Source organism: Acipenser ruthenus, chromosome 50 (assembly GCF_902713425.1).
Source record: "Acipenser ruthenus chromosome 50, fAciRut3.2 maternal haplotype, whole genome shotgun sequence".
NCBI classification, from domain to species: domain Eukaryota; kingdom Metazoa; phylum Chordata; class Actinopteri; order Acipenseriformes; family Acipenseridae; genus Acipenser; species Acipenser ruthenus.
In genome coordinates, this window is record NC_081238.1 from 8265118 (window position 1) to 8289616 (window position 24499).

General features: G+C 40.0%; 2 protein-coding genes across 2 annotated transcripts in view; one reads left to right on the plus strand and one right to left on the minus strand.

The window, feature by feature from the left end:
• LOC117965878 (zinc finger protein 501-like) overlaps nt 1-24499 on the minus strand; it is a 628111-nt gene that overhangs the window by 328883 nt on the left and 274729 nt on the right. The window lies entirely within an intron of this gene.
• On the plus strand, nt 567-24409 carry LOC117965854 (Fc receptor-like protein 2). Its single transcript, XM_059015551.1, has 13 exons — nt 567-626; nt 10509-10544; nt 11721-12014; nt 12617-12898; nt 13757-14023; nt 15683-15976; nt 16514-16792; nt 19352-19645; nt 22092-22367; nt 22919-23017; nt 23263-23293; nt 24099-24169; nt 24312-24409. The coding sequence occupies exons 1-13, from the start codon at nt 596-598 to the stop codon at nt 24398-24400; spliced, it is 2343 nt and encodes a 780-aa protein (XP_058871534.1). The 5' UTR covers nt 567-595; the 3' UTR covers nt 24401-24409.

Sequence of the window (24499 nt, forward strand, 5' to 3'; positions counted from 1 at the left end):
GGCACGAGAGAAGGCCTCTAGCTGTGAAGCAGTGAAAGAACCCAGAGTGAGTCTGAAGAGAATGAGAGTGCGTGAGAAGAAAGGAGAGTGCATGTGAGGGAGAGTGAGATGAAGACCTTGAAGTGAGAGGGCAGTAACTTTCTTATTATTTTGGAGTGAACCCCGGCCCCAGACAGGGATTCGCTGTCCTGTCAGTTTGTTTGGAATCCCATCTGGTCTCCCCGAGTCTTACTTCACTGACGACGCGAAGATCGTTACAATACTTTAAACCCACCCCAACTACTGAGTGGCAGCACATTCCTACATTTCCATTAGAGACTCTGGAGGGTTCATGCTTACAGCAGCCAGCTGGATAACAGAAGTTTAAACTTCTTAAATATAATGAAGAAGTTGTTAGGTGCTAAGTGTAAAAATAAATATTCCCGAAAATGACATCACGTGGCTAATGTTCTGTCAGATGACAAAAAAAAAGGCATTAGAAACAGGTTTGTGGTCATTTAATAAATAGGCACAGTGGGAGGAACCGATATGTCTACAGCTTCTAAACTGAAGTTTCTACACTGAGCTCCGCTTTCTGAAAGTGTCTCCAGACAGAATGCAGGCTTGTGAACTCGCTGCACTGATATGTAAGTATTATTGCTGGTGCTTTATTAAACATGCTGCTGATTATCCATCTGGTTTGGGGACAGTTAGAGTGAAAGATTCTGGGTTTGAAGACTTGATCGTAATTCAAAATCTGTATTTTGAGGTGGTGTCTTGTGGAAATGTCATGGTAAAAGCAGAGTGTGCAAGCCAGGTAAATGAAATAGAGTATTGTGAAACACACTGTATGCATGGTGAAGCAGGGAAGCACATGGTAAAGCACAGGGAAGTGAGGAGCACTGTGTTTTCATGGTAGTGTCATGGTAAAAGTGTAGTAAAGTGTAGTAAAACAAGCCAATGTGTGGTAAATGAAATGGAAGTGTGGTACTGCATGGTCCATGGTAAAAGTATAGCCTAACACGGTAAATGACAAGGAAGCATGCTAAAGAATAAAACGCATGTGTGCGCAAGGATTCTTAGATTGCTAAATTGATTGCGATGTACAATAAATTATAGGAACCTGAAAACCAGCGGCTTGTATTTCATTCATTCAAAATATATATTTTGTGGACAATTTTTTATTGTTAACATTATCATAATAGCAAAGAACAGACACAATTGGAAAAAACAAAAAAAAGCACACTAAGAAACGAAAAAATCAAATAAATTAAGACAAAAATAAATATACAATTGCATACAGACATACAGAAATTAATACAATATATCATAAAGCAGTGTGTAGAGCAATTTGCCTAATGGGAAACCCCGTTGAGAATGTGCTCAGCTATGACATCAGCTGCCGTCGACCATGAATTTAGAGTAGCCAAACTGGATAAATGTAGCCTCGCCGTGGATCTTTCTAATAAAATAATCTCAGGAAAAAAATATAACCAAACGTTGAGAAGAGAAATATCAGGCTCTACCCATGCCCTCAAGATCACCTTCTTGGCTGCAGTCAATCCAGCAAGAAACAAGCGTTTTGACATTCTGTGAATTTCAAGTTGTGAATCGTCACCCAGAAGGAGTATTCCTGGGCACAGCAGCACCTGATCATCAATCAGACCAGACAGTACTAACACAACAAATTTCCAGAGGGGCTGGACCTTGAGGCACACCCAAAACATATGAAGATAGGTGCCGACTGCACCCTGTGTACACCCATGACAGAAGGGGGTCTCCCAATATTTTCATTTAGTATCTTCTATGTGGGGTTGCATAAGCTCTGTGGGCAAATTTAAAATTTGTATTAATTGTTGTGCCAAATTTCTTGAGGATATAAAAATATGATCCCATATTTGTTCCCAGTCTGGAGTAAAATCAGATTTTGCTAACTCTCTATTCCATATGCTGGTAATTTGGTAGGGGGTCTGTTTTATAAAGAATAAAATATTTGTAAAGCACAGAGACCAAGCCTCTATTTGGGTGTAACAGAGAAAATAACTGTGCCACAGGGTGATTGTGCAAATATATATTTAGTATTGTTTTATGTTCTGTATTTGACCTTGTTCTGCTTGATGAAAGAAGGTCTCTGTTCTCGTCACACCCTCTGAATGTTGTCTGTCAATGTCAGCGGTGATACAGTCAGCACAGCAGGGATAGCAGCTAGTCTCCGGTTTGAATGACAAGATGTAGAAATCAAACAACTGGATGCAGACTGATTACTCTGAATAAACTTTATGAACACACTGTGAACAAGTTACTGAACAACCACACCATCAGCACTAACACGTCTAGTCTAGATATTTCTAATTACTAAAACTTTAATTTTATTTATTTTTCCTAATAGATTTTAGCACCTTCACTCAACTCCTGATTAAAAATAACATTACCGGTACTTTCATTCTTTTACATGTTTTAGATTTTTTTAAGAGATAGATTCTTAAATAATTGCTATAAAAAGAGGTATGCAGAATCGTTCTATCACATATCTGTTACAACGGGATCGGAGTGTTCAATTATAACTGTTTAGGTCATTTTAATAACGGATACCACCAAACAGTGTCTTTACCGGGTTAATACTGTATAGAGGTTAGCAGTGTCTTTACTGGGTTAATACTGTATAGAGGTTAACAGTGTCTTTACTGGGTTAATACTGTATAGAGGTTAACAGTCACTGTGACACCTCCAAACAGTGTCTTTACTGGGTTAATACTGTATAGAGGTTAACAGTCACTGTGACACCTCCAAACAGTGTCTTTACTGGGTTAATACTGTATAGAGGTTAACAGTGTCTTTACTGGTTTAATACTGTATAGAGGTTAACAGTCACTGTGACACCTCCAAACAGTGTCTTTACTGGGTTAATACTGTATAGAGGTTAACAGTGTCTTTACTGGGTTAATACTGTATAGAGGTTAGCGGTGTCTTTACTGGGTTAATACTGTATAGAGGTTAACGGTGTCTTTACTGGGTTAATACTGTAGATAGAGGTTAACAGTTACTGTGACACCATGTGTTACAATCTCTGGTGATTGTTGTAATAATTAAACGTTTTCAAAAAATATTTGTAAGTGAAATATGCAGCAAGAAGTGGTAAAAAAATCTACCTTTTCTTTAAGTATTTATTAGTTTATTAATCAAATTAATCATTAATCAAATCAGAATGTAAATATTCACTCTTTGGAGGAGCATGAACAATAAACACACAACTACCAGGTTTCTATTAAAGGTTTTTAAACGTTTCAAAACAAACATCACATGTGGTCAAGTAAAATGCATCACACCAAAATATTCCACATGTACGGAAACATCGGCATCTCCACATGGATGAAACCAAGTGCAGTTTTTATCATTTTATTTTATTGTACATATTTAAAAAAAAAAAAAAAGGTCAAAAACAGTTCAATGCGCTTCAGTGCATCAAAGTATAAACAAGAATCACACAAATATATACAATTACAGATCATTACACACACATAACAACTGCTATAAACAAGAATCACACAAATATATACAATTACAGATCATTACACATGCATAACAACTGCTATAATTATTATTATTATTATTATTATTTATTTCTTAGCAGACGCCCTTATCCAGGGCGACTTACAATTGTTACAAGATATCACATTATTTTTACATACAATTACCCATTTATACAGTTGGGTTTTTACTGGAGCAATCTAGGTAAAGTACCTTGCTCAAGGGTACAGCAGCAGTGTCCCATACCAGGGATTGAACCCACAACCCTCCGGTCAAGAGTCCAGAGCCCTAACCACTACGCCACACTGCTGCCCTATACGCCACACTGCTGCCCTATAAACAAGAATCACACAAATATATACAATTACAGATCATTACACACACATAACAACTGCTATAAACAAGAATCACACAAATATATACAATTACAGATCATTACACACACACAACAACTGCTATAAACAAGAATCACACAAATATATACAATTACAGATCATTACACATGCATAACAACTGCTATAAACAAGAATGACACAAATATATACAATTACAGATCATCACACACGCATAACAACTGCTATAAACAAGAATCACACAAATATATACAATTACAGATCATCACATACACATAACAACTGCTATAAACAAGAATCACACAAATATATACAATTACAGATCATTACACATACATAACAACTGCTATAAACAAGAATCACACAAATATATACAATTACAGATCATTACACACACATAACAACTGCTATAAACAAGAATCACACAAATATATACAATTACAGATCATTACACACACATAACAACTGCTATAAACAAGAATCAACACAGATATATACAATTACAGATCATTACACACACATAACAACTGCTATAAACAAGAATCAACACAGATATATACAATTACAGATCATTACACATGCATAACAACTGCTATAAACAAGAATCACACAAATATATACAATTACAGATCATTACACATGCATAACAACTGCTATAAACAAGAATCACACAAATATATACAATTACAGATCATTACACATGCATAACAACTGCTATAAACAAGAATCACACAGATATATACAATTACAGATCATTACACACACATGACAACTGCTATAAACAAGAATCACACAAATATATACAATTACAGATCATTACACACACATAACAACTGCTATAAACAAGAATCAACACAGATATATACAATTACAGATCATTACACATGCATAACAAGAATCACACAAATATATACAATTACAGATCATTACACACACATAACAACTGCTATAAACAAGAATCGCACAAATATATACAATTACAGATCATTACACACACATAACAACTGCTATAAACAAGAATCAACACAGATATATACAATTACAGATCATTACACACACACAACAACTGCTATAAACAAGAATCACACAAATATATACAATTACAGATCATTACACATGCATAACAACTGCTATAAACAAGAATCACACAAATATATACAATTACAGATCATTACACATGCATAACAACTGCTATAAACAAGAATCACACAGATATATACAATTACAGATCATTACACACACATGACAACTGCTATAAACAAGAATCACACAAATATATACAATTACAGATCATTACACACACATAACAACTGCTATAAACAAGAATCGCACAAATATATACAATTACAGATCATTACACACACATAACAACTGCTATAAACAAGAATCAACACAGATATATACAATTACAGATCATTACACACACACAACAACTGCTATAAACAAGAATCACACAAATATATACAATTACAGATCATTACACATGCATAACAACTGCTATAAACAAGAATCACACAAATATATACAATTACAGATCATTACACATGCATAACAACTGCTATAAACAAGAATCACACAGATATATACAATTACAGATCATTACACACACATGACAACTGCTATAAACAAGAATCACACAAATATATACAATTACAGATCATTACACACACATAACAACTGCTATAAACAAGAATCGCACAAATATATACAATTACAGATCATTACACACACATAACAACTGCTATAAACAAGAATCACACAAATATATACAATTACAGATCATTACACACACACAACAACTGCTATAAATGGACCCCAGTGTGGCAGTCTGGCTCGCAGTGGTGATGTGTGATGACGTCACGGACCAGGAAGTACAGAAACCAAACAACAGTGGATGGGCGGGTGAAGCTGAATGCTATTGCGTTCAGCGTATTTAATTAATCAAATAAACAAAAACAAAAGATTTAAACAATGAACAAAACACAAAACAAAAAGGCGCGATGGCCAAACAAATAGAAACAAGTATATTTGTTTAAATATAGCAATTGTTAATTTTATATGTACTCGCGCTCTCTCTCTCCGCTCTCCCGTACTCTCCTCTCTACACTCAACCCCGAGTGCAGAGAGCTGCAGGTTTATATACTCTGGCCGAGGGATTAACGAGTTGTTAATTATCTTATTACCCCTCGGCCAGAGTCTGCACGCGTTTGGTAAGGATGCATGACTGTCAGCTAGTTAAATAATCAGTAGCTGATCAGCCATGCATCCTCACGGGGTTTTTAAATATAATAATAAAAGACGCGGCGCTTTTATCCGCGCCGCAAAAAATAACACAAATAATATGGGCGGGACACTCCGCCACACCCAGTTAGACAGATTTATACAAAAACACAAACGCATACAAAATGAACTTACAAAAATACAAATAAATAGAAAGGACAAAAATACACACTGCAGAAAAATTAAGTTGTAATTCTTCATAGATACTTAATCATAAAATTCATTAATCTCTCTGGGAATCAGACAACTGTGATTATAGCACAAGCAAACATAACTTTGAGGTCTGTTTTTGTTAGGTATACAAAGATGTAAAGGGAATGCTCATGTGATCACAAGTTTTCTTGTACAGACAGTACAGCATGAATTCAAACAAAGAGAAAGTCTGCAATGGTTTAATAAAAGTTATATTTGTCAGTGCTGTAAACCATGCTTATCAGTATCTGAACAATGTAGCGAGTGCATTTGTGTTTGTAATTGAATCTGTGATTACAAATCAATTATCAGAAAAATATGGAACGCTTCACGAATTTGCGTGTCATCAATTATTCTACCTTTTTAAGTACCTGAAATATCCTTTTCTCTTTTTTCTTATATATATATATATACACATTTCTCATTAAAAATAATGCTAGTTGTTTCACGTTGCTGCCATTTCAGATCGGTATTTTTATGAAATAAGAAAATGAAACATTGTTTGTAAGGCATTTTTAATTACCTTCATAATTAAAGCACTAGAACAAAATGTCAGGGTCTTCAAAAACTTGTGATCACAGCAACTCAGGGTGAACTGTGCATGTGAGGTGTTGTGGGGGCGAGTCCATCACATATATCCAAACAGTAGAAACATTAAAAAAAAACTAGAAATGAAAAAAAAAGAAAAAAAGAAAAAATTAAACAATAGATATGCATGTGTGTATGTTTAATTAGTTGTTTTTTGGAATACTATATAAAAAAACCTGAACCTAATTTGAATGCATTCCATTAACTCATTCTGTCTCATACGCATGGTTGTTTTGAGGCACATTAATGACATTTGTTACTATACATTTATGGGGGCTTGACACTGCCACTGGCTGCAGAGGCCCTTTTGAACTGGTCTAAACTGTAGATACAGCAGCTCACTGACACTTCCTGTTGAAATAAAGTGTTAAATCAAACTAATGCTTGACTTACAGACGTGCTCAAATTTGTTGGTACCCCTCCACAAAAAACGAAGAATGCACAATTTTCTCTGAAATAACTTGAAACTCACAAAAGTAATTGGCATCCACCATTGTTTATTCCATATTTAATAGAAATCAGACTTTGCTTTTGATTTTTTATTCAACATAATATTGTAAATAATAAAACAAATGAAAATGGCATGGACAAAAATGATGGGACCGCTAACCTAATATTTTGTTGCACAACCTTTAGAGGCGATCACTGCAATCAAACGTTTTCTGTAGCTCTCAATGAGACTTCTGCACCTGTTAACAGGTAGTTTGGCCCACTCTTCCTGAGCAAACTGCTCCAGCTGTCTCAGGTTTGATGGGTGCCTTCTCCAGACTGCAAGTTTCAGCTCTTTCCATAGATGTTCGATAGGATTCAGATCAGGACTCATAGAAGGCCACTTCAGAATAGTCCAATGTTTTGTTCTTATCCATTCTTGGGTGCTTTTAGCTGTGTGTTTTGGGTCATTATCCTGTTGGAGGACCCATGACCTGCGACTGAGACAGAGCTTTCTGACACTGGGCAGTACGTTTCGCTCCAGAATGCCTTGATAGTCTTGAGATTTCATTGTGCCCTGCACAGATTCAAGGCACCCTGTGCCAGGCGCAGCAAAGCAGCCCCAAAACATAACCGAGCCTCCTCCATGTTTCACTGTAGGTATGGTGTTCTTTTCTTTGAAAGCTTAATTTTTTCATCTGTGAACATAGAGCTGATGTGACTTGCCAAAAAGCTCCAGTTTTGACTCATCTGTCCAAAGGACATTCTCCCGGAAGGATTGTGGCTTGTCAATATGCATTTTAGCAAATTCCAGTCTGGCTTTTTTATGTTTTTCTTTGAAAAGTGGAGTCCTCCTGGGTCTTCTTCCATGGAGCCCACTTTCGCTCAAAAAGCGACGGATGGTGCGATCAGAAACTGACGTACCTTCACCTTGGAGTTCAGCTTGTATCTCTTTGGCAGTTATCCTTGGTTCTTTTTCTACCATTCGCACTATCCTTCTGTTCAATCTGGGGTCTATTTTCCTCTTGCGGCCACGCCCAGGGAGGTTGGCTACAGTTCCATGGACCTTAAACTTCTTAATAATATTTGCAACTGTTGTCACAGGAACATCAAGCTGCTTGGAGATGGTCTTGTAGCCTTTACCTTTACCATGCTTGTCTATTATTTTCTTTCTGATCTCCTCAGACAACTCTCTCCTTTGCTTTCTCTGGTCCATGTTCAGTGTGGTGCACGCAATGATACCAAACAGCACAGTGACTACTTTTCTCCATTTAAATAGGCTGAATGACTGATTACAAGATTGGAGACATGTGTGATACTAATTAAAGAAACTAATTAGTTTGAAATATCACTATAATCCAATTATTTATTATCTTTTCTAAGGGGTACCAACAAATGTGTCCAGGCCATTTTAGAATATCTTTCTAGAATAAGCAATAATTCATATGACATACCAAAGGCATGCAAGTATACATGATAAAATAGCTTTTAATTTCATCACTTTTCAGGAGGAATGAAGCATTATTTCAATGAGCTGTAAGGGTACCAACAAATTTGAGCACGTCTGTATTAGGGGCAAGCATTTCTTTATTTCTTTTTTTTACCAGTTTGTTGTCAGCACTCACTGTCACTTGCATGCTTGCAACTCAGAACCTTTTCTAAAGACTAATCTTGCTTCCGGTGTTACATTTTTATCTGTCCCATCCACAACTGTGGCTCAATGCAAAGTACCCCACAACAATATCTATATTGTTACAGCTAGTTCCCAGTATTTTTTTTTTTCATTTCATTACCCAGTGATTGCAGGTCTCCTGTGTTTATTGCTTTCTGAAAGCTGAATGGAAAATCTGACTGAAATACTTTTTGTTTCTAGTTTTATGACATTGATTGCCAACATTTACCCTCCATGAACATTTATTCAGAGTAAAAGACTTGGTATTTTTGTTCAGTCTGTTTGATATTCATGAAACTGTTCTAGTAGGATGTACTAGCTGAGGAGGCATCAGTGCTGTAGGATGTACTAGCTGAGGAAGTGGTCAGTAATGTGAAAGCTATGCTTAGCGTGGGAGGGAGGAAGCACTGCAGTATGGGTCCAGTCCTGTGGTCTGCTATCTTTTAATGTCTTGTTTTTCACAGGTCTGTGTCCATGCTTGTCATTTCAATTGAAATGTTATAATTTCTGAGTACTGCTAGAAAACATTCCTAGTGTATTTACCGATTTATTTTTGTGATAATTGTTTTTATGAAAATAGATCTTATGTTTTGCTTTTAGTCATGTACCACTCGACACACACCTCTACTGCAAAAGAACAGAATCATTTCACCCTGGTGGATTATAATTAATAAACTAATAGATAATCGTGCTGCCAGTGTAACGGGCAGTGTTGTGTGATGCACTGCCATTGTGGATTCTGACCCCTGCTGGTGAGATGAGGTTAAAAGCTCTATAAGCACACATGCAGAGGAGCCTGGTTCTTTTACATAGGGGTTAAGATGCTCACCTGTGGTGTGTGTGGTTGACAGTGTGTGCCCAGCCTTCTCCCTGTTACACTTATCACACCCATTATTGAACTGAATTCACAACTCAAGTCTGCTTTCTTCTCTTCACTATGAACACTGGAATCAGTATGAATACTGAACTACAGCTACAGATCTGTCAGTTTCCTAAACCCCATGCGTGTGTCCAAGTTAATGAAGGATTATTATTATGTGACATTGTCTTGCTTTGTTTTTACTCTTCCCTCACCTTTACAATCATTCACAGGGATCTTATTGAAATGACTCAAATCTTGTGTTTGTATTATTTGGTAAGTCTGTGTTAAGGTGTTTTGACTATGAGTTCAGGAGCTGCCTGTCATATACATATTTAATATAGGCTAGATTAGAGTGTCTTTATATTGTTATATACACCAGCACCAAGTAGTGCACAGCAGTGTGTTACTAACAAAACAAGAGAATGAAACCTGATCAAAAGTGTCCGATCACTAGATGGCGCTGTCTCTTACTTCTTCCTATGTTAGCACATGTTACATGTATGTATGGCAGGCACCTATAACTGATGAGCACGGTATAACAATGGTAAAAGCATTGGAAACAGCAACATGACTGTGGTGCTTTTATAAGGGTCTAGTCCCTGACTGTCTCTTTTGTGTTTTTCAGTGCTGACTGTAGTGAGCTGCTCCAGACAGTATGAAGGTAAGAGAACAGTTCACAATGTGAACACAGTTTAAAAACAGGATTTACAATTCATGGTTGAAAAGCATGAAGCTGGTTTGAGAAATGACACTTTTCATGTTAGGTCTGTGTGTTGAAAATTGGCTGTGGCAGACACAAAGTGAAGAGACTGGTAAAGATTCTCATCCTGCTTCCTGATGATCAATAAAAAAAACACATTTCTGAAATCATCTTTCCTTTTCTTCTGTCCACTATAACAATTTAACTTTGTTAAATAAAACAATGAATGACTCCATCAAACACCATTACAGTGCCATACTGTGCTCCACCTAGAGGCTGTGTGTGGTATTGCTGGAATGCTTTGATAAGAATATTACATTGGCTGACTGCTGACCAATTCAACTACATAAGTGCTTCTTGATGAATACATCAATTTGAAACAACACAGTAATGAATGTAACTCAGTTTAAATGAGTGAGAACAAGTGTTAGGGTTTCCAGTGACCAGACAGGCAGTGATTTTCTCATGTTCTTTTGTAGAAGAGCTTGTATTGTTTCTAGTCTCTTAGACTTCAGTTTGGAACATGCAGATATTTCAAAGACATCACAACAGATAATGTTTCTGCTGCTTCCTGTACTTCATGTGTTGTGGTTGAACTCACATTAATGTAAAACACAGGGGAGGAGCCAAACATCCCATCACAATAAAAGAGGGACCTGTGATAATGTCAGTAAAGGTAATCAGAAGATGGGTTAAAAGTTAGTATTCATTTGTTCTCCAATTCAGTCAGAAATGACAGAAATGCACATTGAAATCCGGATGGACCGTGGTCTGTCATATTAGATATTTAAAAATGAATCCCTCGCACAGAGTACTGAATGCAGTGCTTCCCCTGGTGGTGACTCCATTGCAACTGCATTGATACTGCAGTTCAGGTACAATGAATTGAAATATAAGAATATTTCATATATTTACAGAATAATCAGCATTTCTAACCATTTGTATTTTTTTTATATTTGCCAGTAATTTGACTCCTCTGTTGAAATGTCATATGCTGGTGACTCCATTGATACTGCACACTAACAGTATCTCTCTCTCTCTCTCTCTCTCTCTCTCTCTCTCTCTCTCTCTCTCTCTCTCTCTCTCTCTCTCTCTGCAATAGAGATTCTAATTCTCTCATCTTCTCTGTTTCTGCAGGGCTGCCCAAGACTACACTCACCCTGGAGCCTCCATTCCCAGAGATATTCACCGGGGAGACAGTCACTCTGAGGTGTGGGGTTGAGGGGGGTTCTGCTGGCTGGAAATATCTCTGGTACAAAGACAGTGAGGACACTCCAGTGCTCCAGACTGCTGGACGCAGTATAACTGGTGACAGCTACACAATCACTGCAGCTGCTGTATCTGACCAGGGCCAGTACTGCTGTCGAGGACAAAGAGGAGATCAACCACTCTACTCACAGCTCAGTGATAAAGTGACATTAACTGTGTCTGGTGAGTTTATTTACACAGTGATCCTGTTACAGTAACTGTCTGGTGAGTTTATTAACCCAGCTGAATACAGAGCAATGCCCTCAATACAGACCCCTTATACACTGTAAGCAATATAATGTGTCTATTAATCTATATTGAGTGATATAACACTGTTAGAGACAGAATGTTTGGATGCCTTTTAAGAACAGTAATCTTCCACCTTATCTTAAACAGGATTACTGAATCATTAAAAATATTTACAAACAAAGTTTAACAGGAATAATCCTGCTACAGTAAACTGGACTAATTGCTGCCCGACTGGAGATTTTAACCAGACTTCCATTATCATATTGAGAGAGATTCCTCATGAATTCCTTTCACTCAAAACACACAAGTAGAGTCTGCAATGGGTCACACTGCTGCTATTCCTACTGTATCACAAGTAGAGCCTGCAATGGGTCACACTGCTGCTATTCCTACTGTATCACAAGTAGAGCCTGCAATGGGTCACAATGCTGCTATTCCTCCTGTATCACTGCAGAGATGCTGCTGGGGGACTGGAATCTGTCTCCTAACTGATTGTAGGGGAATGTGTCCTAATCCTATCCTGTTCTCTGTTTCAGAGGGTCATCCTCAGGCTGTCCTGACCCTGCAGCCTGCCTGGGCACAGATATTCACAGGAGAGACAGTCACCCTGAGCTGTGAGATGGAGGGGGGCTCTGCTGACTGGGGGTTTAAACAGTACAGAGATGGACGTGAAGAGGCAGGGTGCAGTGATCAATACAGGAGTAGATATGGGGACAGCTGCACAATCAGTAAAGCTCAGAATTCCCACAGTGGAGTGTACTGGTGTGAGTCTGCATCAGGACAGGAGCGCAGTAATGCTGTCACCTTAGCTGTGTCCAGTAAGTCATTTACATTCTAGATAATATTCAGACCCTGTTGAATAATCCTGCACTCTGATTGGCTGAGAGGGTATTGTAAGCTACTGATCGGTTTGCTGATATGAGTAAAGCTGTCTCTGGATCTCCAGTCAGTATGAATTGTTGCTGTTTTCAGATAGCAGCTGGGCAAATTGGGCATAAATAGGTTTCAAATGATTTAATAGCAAACCTAAGACACCTTCCCACCATCCCCCTACCCCCCCCCACACACACACACACACACACACACACACAACCCCCCCCCCACACACACACACCCCAGCCCTGGCACTTGAGAGCTGGCTTGTCTTTTTCTCTGCAGTTATCCAGATCCCAGATGTTGGGATTTCTAACATTGTGTCTTACGCAAAGAACCGTGTGTTTGAAAGATTCCATATGAGCTCCTACAAAGTGACAGACCCTGTTGCAGGATTTCATATTCATGTCTTATGTTCAGTCTTTTGGGGTTCAAAGAGCCTTAGATCTACACTTGGGAAATTGTTTCCTAATATATTTTTTTTCCACTCTGTAGGAAGTTTATATAGCTCATAACAGGGAATCATAAATTATAACACGATGAGATAAAAGAGCATTACAAACATGTGTGTGTAAAACTGCAGCCTCCTCAATCCTGACCCGTCTCTCAGCCCTGCTGATCTGAACTCTTTCTGTCTTTTCAGATCAATGGGTGATCATGCAGACTCCTCAATCCTGACCCGTCTCTCAGCCCTGCTGATCTGAACTCTTTCTGTCTTTTCAGATCAATGGGTGATCCTGCAGACTCCTCAATCCTGATCCGTCTCTCAGCCCTGCTGATCTGAACTCTTTCTGTCTTTTCAGATCAATGGATGATCCTGCAGACTCCTCCCCAGCCTGTGATTGAGGGAGACACTCTGACTCTGAGGTGTCGTGTCCGCACAGGTTATACAGCTACCAGGGTTGACTTTTATAAGGATAATGAAGTATTACAGTCCCAGGCTGGCACAGAGCTGAGTGTGGATCGTGTTTCAAAGAGTGATGAGGGGTCCTACAAGTGCAGAGCATGGAGGAGGATGAGAGGCTCCTGTTACTCTAGTGACTCTGAAGAGGTGCGGGTGTCATTGAGAGGTAGGTTCATTCTAACAGAGAGAGTCCTCACCCCCTTCTCTGTCTGTAATGTCTCACAGATACATTCACACTGAAGTCTATTCCAGCTGTGTTAATGTGACTCTGCAGAGGTGCGGGTGTCAGTGAGAGGTAGGTTCATTCTAACAGAGAGAGTCCTCACCCCCTTCTCTGTCTGTAATGTCTCACAATTACATTCACACTGGAGTCTATTCCAGCTGTGTTAATGTTCTCAACACAACTCAGGTGCTGAAGTAACGGGTCCTGGCAGTTTTCTGATATGAAAGCTCTTCCTGGTCTCATACTCTGAGTAGTGTAGAAGCTGTAATAAAGCAGAGAGAGGCCACACCAAAGAGTGCTTATTAAACTTTGCAAGTCCTAACTACTCAACTGGACGGCTAAGCGGTTTACCAGCAACAAAACACCTGTACTTTACAAGCATTAAACACAGTGCCTTCTCTTCAGGTTCCCACACAGGTCTCTCTCCCCAGGCCTTAGCCTTCACACAGACAAGAGACCCACCTTTTGACCTGCTTATATACACCCGCCTTAACCGCAGACAGGTGCCCCTAATTCCATTAATAAAACAGTGAACCCCTTGAACCCGCCTTCCCCAGTGTGCAGGGCCTCTGCCTGTCACAGTTGTCATGAGTTATGATTGAACCCCTTGAACCCGCCTTCCCCAGTGTGCAGGGCCTCTGCCTGTCACAGTTGTCATGAGTTATGATTGAACCCCTTGAACCCGCCTTCCCCAGTGTGCAGGGCCTCTGCCTGTCACAGTTGTCATGAGTTATGATTGAACCCCTTGAACCCGCCTTCCCCAGTGTGCAGGGCCTCTGCCTGTCACAGTTGTCATGAGTTATGATTGAACCCCTTGAACCCGCCTTCCTCAGTGTGCAGGGCCTCTGCCTGTCACAGTTGTCATTAGTTATGCTCAAGCCCTATTTCCTCTCCAAATGTATTTCTGTTTGATTGTGGTAGTAATAGAATGTGTATTGTCATTGCAAACTGTATCTTTAATCATGTGTAACCCCTCCCTAGACAGGGGGGTACAGATTGGATATAAGAAATTGGTCCTATACATTATTACACTGCAGATTATACCACAGAAGAGATTCTGCCCAAATGAAATAGTTTTAAATAGAATACATACCTGTTCACTTTACTGTGACACACACACAGTATGAAACAGAATAGCCAAGAAAGACACAGATACTAAACATGTAAGTCATGTGAGTTATATTATTATATTAAAAATCAAAGCAGTAGCAAAGTATCATCATTATTATTATTAATTTCTTAGCAGACTTAAAATTGTTACAAGATATCACATTATTTTTACATACAATAAAAAGGGGCCTGTGATAATGTCAGTAAAGGGAATAACAAGATGGGGTTAAAAACGCTGCTTAGTATTCATTTGTTGTCTGCTTCAGTCAGAAATGACAGAAATGTACATTGAAATCCGGATGGACCGTGGTCTGTCATATTAGATATTTAAAAGATGAATCCCTCTCACAGAGTACTGAGTGTTGGAATACTGTAATAATAATAATAGATAGATTCTATTGTATTTCCTTGTGGAACAATATAGGATACAAACAGGAGAGGGAGAGGAGTGCTGAGCGCTGTCTGATCTTCTCTCATCTTCTGTCTCTACAGAACGACCCCAGGCTGTCCTGACCCGGGAGCCTGCATGGACACAGATATACGAATCAGAGAGAGTCACACTGAGATGTCAGGTTCAGGCGGGTTACACTGACTGGAGATTCACATGGTACAAAGCTGAGAGGAATGGTCCAGTAACCCAGGATTACTACAGCAGTATAGATGGTGACAGATTCACAATTAGCTCTGCTACTGGAGACCACAGTGGGGAATATACCTGTAAAGGTGAAAGGACAGGTAACCCATCGTACTCTAAAACAAGCAATGCTCTTACACTGAGAGTATCAGGTAAGTCATTTCAAACACTCTGAATTCTAACATTCTGATCCTCTCCTCTATTGTAGACTCCAGACGGGGCTCTCTGTCTCCCGACTGCCTTCCTACCTGAGTGCTGTCTGCCCTGCCCCCTCTCTTTCTCCCTGCATTTGTACCACAAGCACACTGAGAGAGTTCCTCTATTTACACTGCTCCTCCGCCCTTTCCTTCTCATCGGTGTCAGTGCTGTCTGCCCTTCCATTCCATTTCTGTCACCTTCACACACTGAGAGGATTCCTCAATCTACACTGAACTGTTCCTGCCTTCTCATCAGTGACACTGAGTACCCCCTCTCTGTCTGCCTCTATCCTTTCACAGACACACACTGGGAAGGTATTCATGTCCCTCTGGGATACACATGCACATGTAAAGTAGGTACATCCTAACAAGTGGTTTTAAAAGCATGTACAGTTATTTGGCTGATTTATTTACTGCGTTTTAATTAATTTCATTTTAAAAAGCAAATTCCTGTTTATCATTAAATGCCTCTTTCTCTCTCTGTTTCTTTAGAGCTGTTCAGCACACCCACTCTGACAGTGCTACCTGGTGCCTCAGTGTGGGAGGGAGAGGCTGTGACTCTGCAGTGTGGGGCTCACATAAATAAACAGGGCACACAGCTGCAGTACCGCTATAGCAAAGACAATGGGACTGTGAGAGGAGCGGGATCACAGGATCAGCACTCAATCCCAGCGGCAGGGCTGAGAGACACAGGGAGATACCAGTGTGAGGTGGAGGCAGCAGGGACGGGGCTGAAGAAAAGGAGTGCTTCTGTGTCACTGACTGTGAGAGGTAAGTTCAGTCTTCTCTTTAAGAGATCTTAATGGACTTCAGTGTTCCCCGCTGTAAATAAGCACAAGAAAATTGTATTTTCTTACTCCTGTTTGCAACCGCTAGCAATTATAAGACGGGACTCCATTATGATCACTTGTTATCCGATTCTCAGCTTCAGTCTCATTTGTTTCTGATTCTCTTTTGTACCTGTTTGTCAGCTGCTGTAAATATTCCTGTCAATTTTGCACTTGTAGCGATTGTGGAGCGTGGCTGGCAGTGTGGAAATGACAAAAGAACAATACGATTAGAAAATAAATCAAAGCAAAGTTTTAAACAATTCCAGGAAAACTAAACAAACAAAAGAAAATCCTGCCTGACTCACGAGGACTAACTAAACTCTTGTCATCCCTCCCTGTTAGGCTGGTTTTCCATTTTCACAGTTTTACAAAAGAATCCCTTTTCTTTGTACACACAGAATTTTAGCACACATACACCCACGCAGCAACTGCTAATTCCATTGTTGACCTCTGTTCCGTCGAGGTTTAAATATTCAACTAATTAACAACTGTCAATGATTAAATAAAACACCTGTTCTTAGTGGTTTGTTAATTAGACCTTATTATATAATTAACACAGGTAAATATCTTTCTAATGTGGTGATGACCTCTAGTGGTTCACCACCGTAATTGCAGCAGAACCAGCATAAATCGTGGGAAAATGGCCCTTTAATAAGGAGACTGATATACTCCTGGTTTACCACTCTGACACACTATGTATGCCTTTCCACATTGGCAAGATGGTCCACTGTAACCCCAAGACCCTTCAAACAGTCTTCCTGCTCTGTTTCTCCCATTCATTTTCTACTGCAAATGTTCAGACCCAATGTGCAGCACTTTCCATAGCATTACATATCAAAGTGGGATTGATGAGGGCTTGGGGTGTGCAGCACTTTCATTACATATCAAAGTGGGATTGATGAGGTCTTGGGGTGTGCAGCGCTTTCATTACATATCAAAGTGGGATTGATGAGCGCTTGCGGTGTGCAGCACTTTCATTACATATCAAAGTGGGATTGATGAGCGCTTGGGGTGTGCAGCACTTTCATTACATATCAAAGTGGGATTGAGGTCTTGGGGTGTGCAGCACTTTCATTACATATCAAAGTGGGATTGATGAGGGCTTGGGGTGTGCAGCACTTTCATTACATATCAAAGTGGGATTGATGAGCGCTTGGGGTGTGCAGCACTTTCCATAGCATATCAAAGTGGGATTGATGAGGGCTTGGGGTGTGCAGCACTTTCATTAAATATCAAAGTGGGATTGATGAGCGCTTGGGGTGTGCAGCACTTTCATTACATATCAAAGTGGGATTGAGGTCTTGGGGTGTGCAGCACTTTCATTACATATCAAAGTGGGATTGATGAGCGCTTGGGGTGTGCAGCACGTTCATTACATATCAAAGTGGGATTGATGAGCGCTTGGGGTGTGCAGCACTTTCCATAGCATTACATATCAAAGTGGGATTGATGAGGGCTTGCGGTGTGCAGCACTTTCATTACATATCAAAGTGGGATTGATGAGCGCTTGGGGTGTGCAGCACTTTCATTACATATCAAAGTGGGATTGATGAGCGCTTGGGGTGTGCAGCACTTTCATTACATATCAAAGTGGGATTGATGAGGGCTTGGAGTGTCAGCACTTTCCAAAGCATTGCATATCAAAGTGGGATTGATGAGGGCTTGGGGTGTCTGGTAATTTCTTCCACTCTGAAAGAGGGAGATTGTTTGATATTTTTCATTATAAATCTTTAACAAACTACAACGTAACATGTCCAACACTGCAAGGCTTGTGGTATAAAGAGCAATGATTATATTAAGCTATAACAGGTGTTTACCCCTCAGTGAGAACCCCTATTGAATTGAATTGTTTGGGATCATTATTCCAGTGTGCTCAATATTTATATTAGATTGTACTAGATAATAACCTTCAGTGTTATTTCCCAGAAGTTGAGGTTTAAAAACTCTATTGAACTCTACATTGCTTTTCTCTGATTGGTCTGCATTAATATGAAACAATAATTCGATTCTATTCATTCTGTGCTCCAGGGTGATTCTTTAGTCCTGTCTTTCACCCAGACTTTGTGTCTAACAGAATTATTACTGATTGCAGCCTGCAAGCTACAAAAGAGTTCATACAAGAGCTTTACAATAGTAAGAGATCTACTTCCAGAACGACCACTTTGTAGATTCATTTGTAGATCACTTTGTAGTATGTTATCTAATGACTTTGCTTTTGCAATATTTACTTAGTAATTCAGGAGATTCAAGACACTTTTGTAAAACAAATTCTTAGCAATGTTTGTTAATTCTTTACTTATATTAGCAAGTACATTAAAGTGACTCCCTGTACTGTGTTGTAATTATTCATTATGTTCAAGTAACAGTTTTATTTAATACAAGTAAAAATAGTCTCCACTGAACATAATACCCCACAGCTATCTTGCTAGGGAAGTGCTGTCCACAGCCACTCAGGAATAAAGGAAACGTGAGTCCTTATTTGTCATCTTCTGTATTTCAGAGGGACGACCAAAGCCTGCACTGTCCTGGGAGCCTGCAGGAGAGATATTTGAAGGAGACACGGTCACCCTGAGCTGTGTGGTTGAGGGGGGCTCTGGTGGCTGGAGATATCTCTGGTACAAAGACAGGCAGGGAGCTCCAGTGTACCAGACTGACAGCAGCAGTGGAACTGGAGCCGGATACACAATCAGTGCTGCTGCTCTGTCCCACAGTGGAGAGTACTGGTGTGGAGCTGGACGGGGCAGGAACACGTCTTACTCACAATACAGCGATCCCATCTGGGTAAATGTAACTGGTGAGTAATACAGAATCTCCTTCCTTTTCACTAAAGCTTTGCCCTCAGCAGTAGGGGGTGCTGTTTGGTTCTGCTAGAGGTGATTTCTAATTATATTCCTCTCTATGTCTCTCTATCTATTAAGATTGAAGTTTCTCACCTACTCTACCACGCAATACCATGACAAAGCATATCTATTTACAGTAAATATTATTTTTAAAATGGACAATCTCATTGCTCATTCTTCAATACCAAGAAAAAAATATGTATTGAATGATTTGAGAGTGTGGTTTAAACTCATGACTAACACTGTTGTAGTGAGGACTCAACTCATTATGCTTCATAGTGGTGTTTGAATGACTTGCAGATTACACTATGTAACACAATTTTTGTTCCTGGGTAGTAAGTGTTATTTCCTAATTGCTTATGCCTCAAAAGTATAGAAAATGGCTATTATTCCCCACAAACTTTGCTTTTGTGACCAGGATAGTGATATTTTGAAATTTACCTATTTCCAATGAGAAACCGGGTGAATTTTGTCTTTGTCTTTTCGTTCACATAAAGTCAGAAAAAAACAACATATGAATCTAAATTAACATGTATTTATACTAAAGTAATACAAAAATGACTACAAAAGATTTAGAAGTGAGTAGTTTTTCGAGATTTACGATTATACTGTAAATCACTTTCACGAATCAGCCCCCAAATGTAGTCTCCCATCATGTTCTTGTTATACTGTCCTTGGTAGCGGCGTTCAAAGTCCAGTATATCGTGGTGGAAGCGCTCGCCTTGCTCCTCCGAGGACGCTCCCATGTTCTCCTTGAATTTCTCAAGATAAGCATCAAGGATATGGACTTTGAGGGACATCCTACAGCCCATTGTGCCGTAGTTCTTCATCAGAGTCTCAACCAGCTCCACATAGTTTTCGGCCTTGTGATTGCCCAGGAAGCCCCGAACCACTGCGACAAAGCTGTTCCAAGCCGCTTTCTCCTTACTAGTGAGCTTCTTGGGGAATTCATTGCACTCCAGGATCTTCTTTATCTGTGGTCCGACGAAGACACCGGCTTTGACCTTTGCCTCAGACAGCTTAGGGAAGAAGTCTTGAAGGTACTTGAAGGCTGCCGACTCCTTATCTAGAGCTCTGACAAATTGTTTCATAAGGCCCAATTTGATGTGCAGTGGTGGCATCAGCACCTTCCAGGGGTCCACCAGTGGCTCCCACTTGACGTTGTTCCTCCCCACAGAGAACTCGGTCCGCTTGGAAGGGTCCACCATGCAGTAGCAGTTGCTTGAGTGGTCAGTGGGTTCCCGCCAAATTCTTGGGATAGTGAACTTCATGCCTCTCTTTTCCCCTCTGTACCATCCTACAAAAATACATTTATTTCACCCATGACTAATGTGTAAGAGATTCTCGCAACATTTTTCATATGATATATTTTTTCAATAACATTGAAAATTGTAAAACATTTTAAAATTAAAAACTTTTACAATTTTAAAAATTAACAAATTTTATAACATAAAATTCCGAGCAACAATTGTCCATCTTACCTTCCAGAGTTTTTTTTGCAGTGCTCGCAGGTGAAATGAGGTGCCCAGGGTTTGTCTTGATCCCCGACAGGCATGCCGAAATATGCCTTGTAGGCCTCACACATCTTAGCAGATGCTTCCACGGAGTACTTTTTCGCTCTTGTCTTGATAAATTGGCCGCAGACATAGCAAAATGCGTCTGCCGGATGCTTGCAGCCTCTTGATGCCATCTCAGAAAAATGCAGATATGTATCCACTTAGGCAGCTGGAACTAAACTGAACTGGTGGGCTTAAGGCCCCTGTATTTATACTACTATTTATATTACTGGAAAGTTCTAGAAAGTTCTAGAAGTTACTCCAAGTTTACTCAGCACTGAATCTATCTGGAATGTTCTGGAAAATAGGTAAATTTCAAAATATCACTGTCCTGGTCACAAAAGCAAAGTTTGTGGGGAATAGCCATTTTCTATACTTTTGAGGCATAAGCAATTAGGAAATAACACTTACTACCCAGGAACCAAAAAAAAAAAAAATTGTTACACAGTGTTATCAATGCAGATATATCTAAGGGTTTAGAACCTAGGGAAGGGAGGGGGAAGAATGCTGTGGGGTGTTTCAATGGTGTGTTTATAGCTTGTTCCTGTCTTGACTGAAACATTTGGTGTTACCTTTACAGGAGCCTCTATACTCCAGCGCTGCCTCTCTCTCTAAGGAGCCTCTATATTCCAGCACTGCCTGTCTCTCTAAGGAGCCTCTATACTCCAGCACTGCCTTTGTCTCTCTAAGGAGCCTCTATACACCAGCACTGCCTCTGTCTCTCTAAGGAGCAGGGGGCTCTGGTGAATCCCACTCTATGCAAGACACTGGTTCTGATTGATTTTAATATCTTGGTCAGACAGCTTCACAATCACTATCCTGTCTTCATGTCATCTTTTCATAGCTCTGTTCTCCAGGGTGACTCTGACAGCATCTCCAGGAGCCACAGTGAAGGAGGGAGAGGCTCTTAACCTGACCTGTGAGGCAGCAGTGAAAAAAAAACCCCGCCCTGAACTCCACTACACCATTGTGAGAGACGGGGAGCCTGTGACTAACAGCACTGACTCTGCACTGTACAGCATAGCCATCACTGAGAAGAGCCACACTGGGAGCTACACGTGTGCTGTGGAGTCACAGGGAGTGGAGAAGAGCAGCCAGGAGCTACACATTGAAGTGCAAAGTAAGAACACAATCTATGTACAGGGATAGCACTGACAGATAGCATAGAACTGCACTGCCATTAATTACCAGCAGTGTGTAATTGAGTTACACCATTGTGTTGTCACAATATATAAAATGAACTGTGAGTGTTTCTGATCTGTTAGTCTATTCAGTGTTGTAGTGTGTGTGTGCAGGGGCTGCCTGGTTAATATTAAACTTACAAGAAATTAAAGCATTGATTTGATCAACATGCTGCCTGTCTTGATAAGATACAGTTGGCTTTTAGGAGCTGTGGAATCACCCTGTATTGCATCAACCATGGCATTCTTTGGTTCTGTAACATTCTATTAAACCCAGCTGTGTCTTATTGTGAATGGGTGAGGTTTATCAAACCAACCCCAGTCCTTAGAGTGGCAGAGTGGCTGCTTCTTCATTGCAGCTCTTGAAGCAGCATGATCAGGAGTAACTCATGTACATAACAGTTCCAGTCCCATTGTGCAGAATCAGCCCTGTCAGTCAAGGTGTATGGAGCTCACTAGCACACACTGATCCTGTACCTTCCTCCCCCAGCGTCCTGGCACAGCGCTGCTGCTGCTGGCTTCAGTGTTGGCTTCTTTGTGATTCTTCTCATTGTGTTCACTCTGCTTCTCCTCTATCACAAGATCAGAGGTGAGACTCCAGTGTTTTATTACATGTTTCGCTTGTCCTGTCACGGCACATACTCTGGCTTCTTCCTTCTCCCTCTAGTGAAAAATAACTACCATCATATTTTGAGAAGCCTGTTTTTAAAGATAATGCATTTTAAAATAAGCATTTTCTAATTGTATATGCACAGCTAATAATCCCATGACATTTAGCATGTTTGTGACACTTACAGTACATAAACAAGCTGAAACAGTGTTATTCATTTGCAGGTTTCCCGTGTATCACCGGTGGTAAGAGGAGGTAAGTCAGCACAAGTATGTGTACAGACAGGGTCCTCGTCCACTACAGCACTGACAAGCATTTCTCATGACTCGAGGGTTCAATCCCAGCTTCTCTTCCACCTTCACAAACACTTCTTTATTCTGGTAATGGTGTCCATGACTAGCAGTAGTGTCCCTCGATCCCTCAGCACAACGCAGACTGGACAGGAAATGACACGTCTGTGTGGGGCAGCAGTGTGGAGTAGTGGTTAGAGCTCTGGACTCTTGACCGGAGGGTCGTGGGTTCAATCCCAGGTGGGGGACACTGCTGCTGTACCCTTGACAAGGTACTTTACCTAGATTGCTCCAGTAAAAACCCAACTGTATAAATGGGTAATTTATGTGAAAATAATGTGATATCTTGTAACAATTGTAAGTCGCCCTGGATAAGGGCGTCTGCTAAGAAATAAATAATAATAAAACTAAATAGCTGCTACTGGTAGCCATGGAGACAGTATTATGGGAATGAGGAAGCTCAAGAGTGCAGCAGAAATGACAAGTTAAAGCACTTTCCCAGCTCATAGCACAGAAACAATACAAATCTTCAGCAGTGGCTCTCAGCACTACTCAGAACAATACAAACATCATTCCAATCTAACAGCAATATAAACTGTTACAATGGTATCTGAAGCTATTTGCCATTTAACAATATTGTCAGTATTTTTAATAATTTGGTTATACAAAAAAATCATGCTTGTCTTCAGTGACACATGGAGAGGAGGGGAGTGTGGAATCATTACTGAAGTGAAACTGATCAAGCCTGGTGTATCTCACTACTGTCACAGGGAACGCTCGGATCAGAACCAGGACCAAGCAGCAGGGGGAGTAGAGCTCTCCAGCCAAGCACAGCAACCTGGTGAGTTACTGACACACAGAGGAGACACCAACACATTATTCACACACAAAAATAACAGTGAAGCTAGGAATCTACATTCATTTCTAAAATTGCATGAAACCAACACTGAAGATAATATATATTTTTTTAAATGTCCCTCCAGATTCTGAAGACATCGTTTACAGTGCGATTGACACCAGCAAACACAACAATACAAAGAAAGGTAAGAATCTCTGTAAATTGTGTCTCTGAATTCCCAAGCTGAACATCCCTTTCACACTTCCCTAAACGATCAGTGATTGTAACCCATGACAGGTGTGAGTGTCTTCTGCTTGTTTTCTATATCAGTTC

What these genes read in the sequence shown, in the direction of transcription:
- LOC117965854 (XM_059015551.1), top strand. Translation starts at nt 596, where the DNA reads ATGCAGGCTTGTGAACTCGCTGCACTGATAT. An exon ending in TCTTACACTGAGAGTATCAG is followed by an intron (nt 15,977 to 16,513) that starts GTAAGTCATTTC and finishes CTGTTTCTTTAG; the next exon opens with AGCTGTTCAGCACACCCACT. An exon ending in CATCTGGGTAAATGTAACTG is followed by an intron (nt 19,646 to 22,091) that starts GTGAGTAATACA and finishes ATCTTTTCATAG; the next exon opens with CTCTGTTCTCCAGGGTGACT.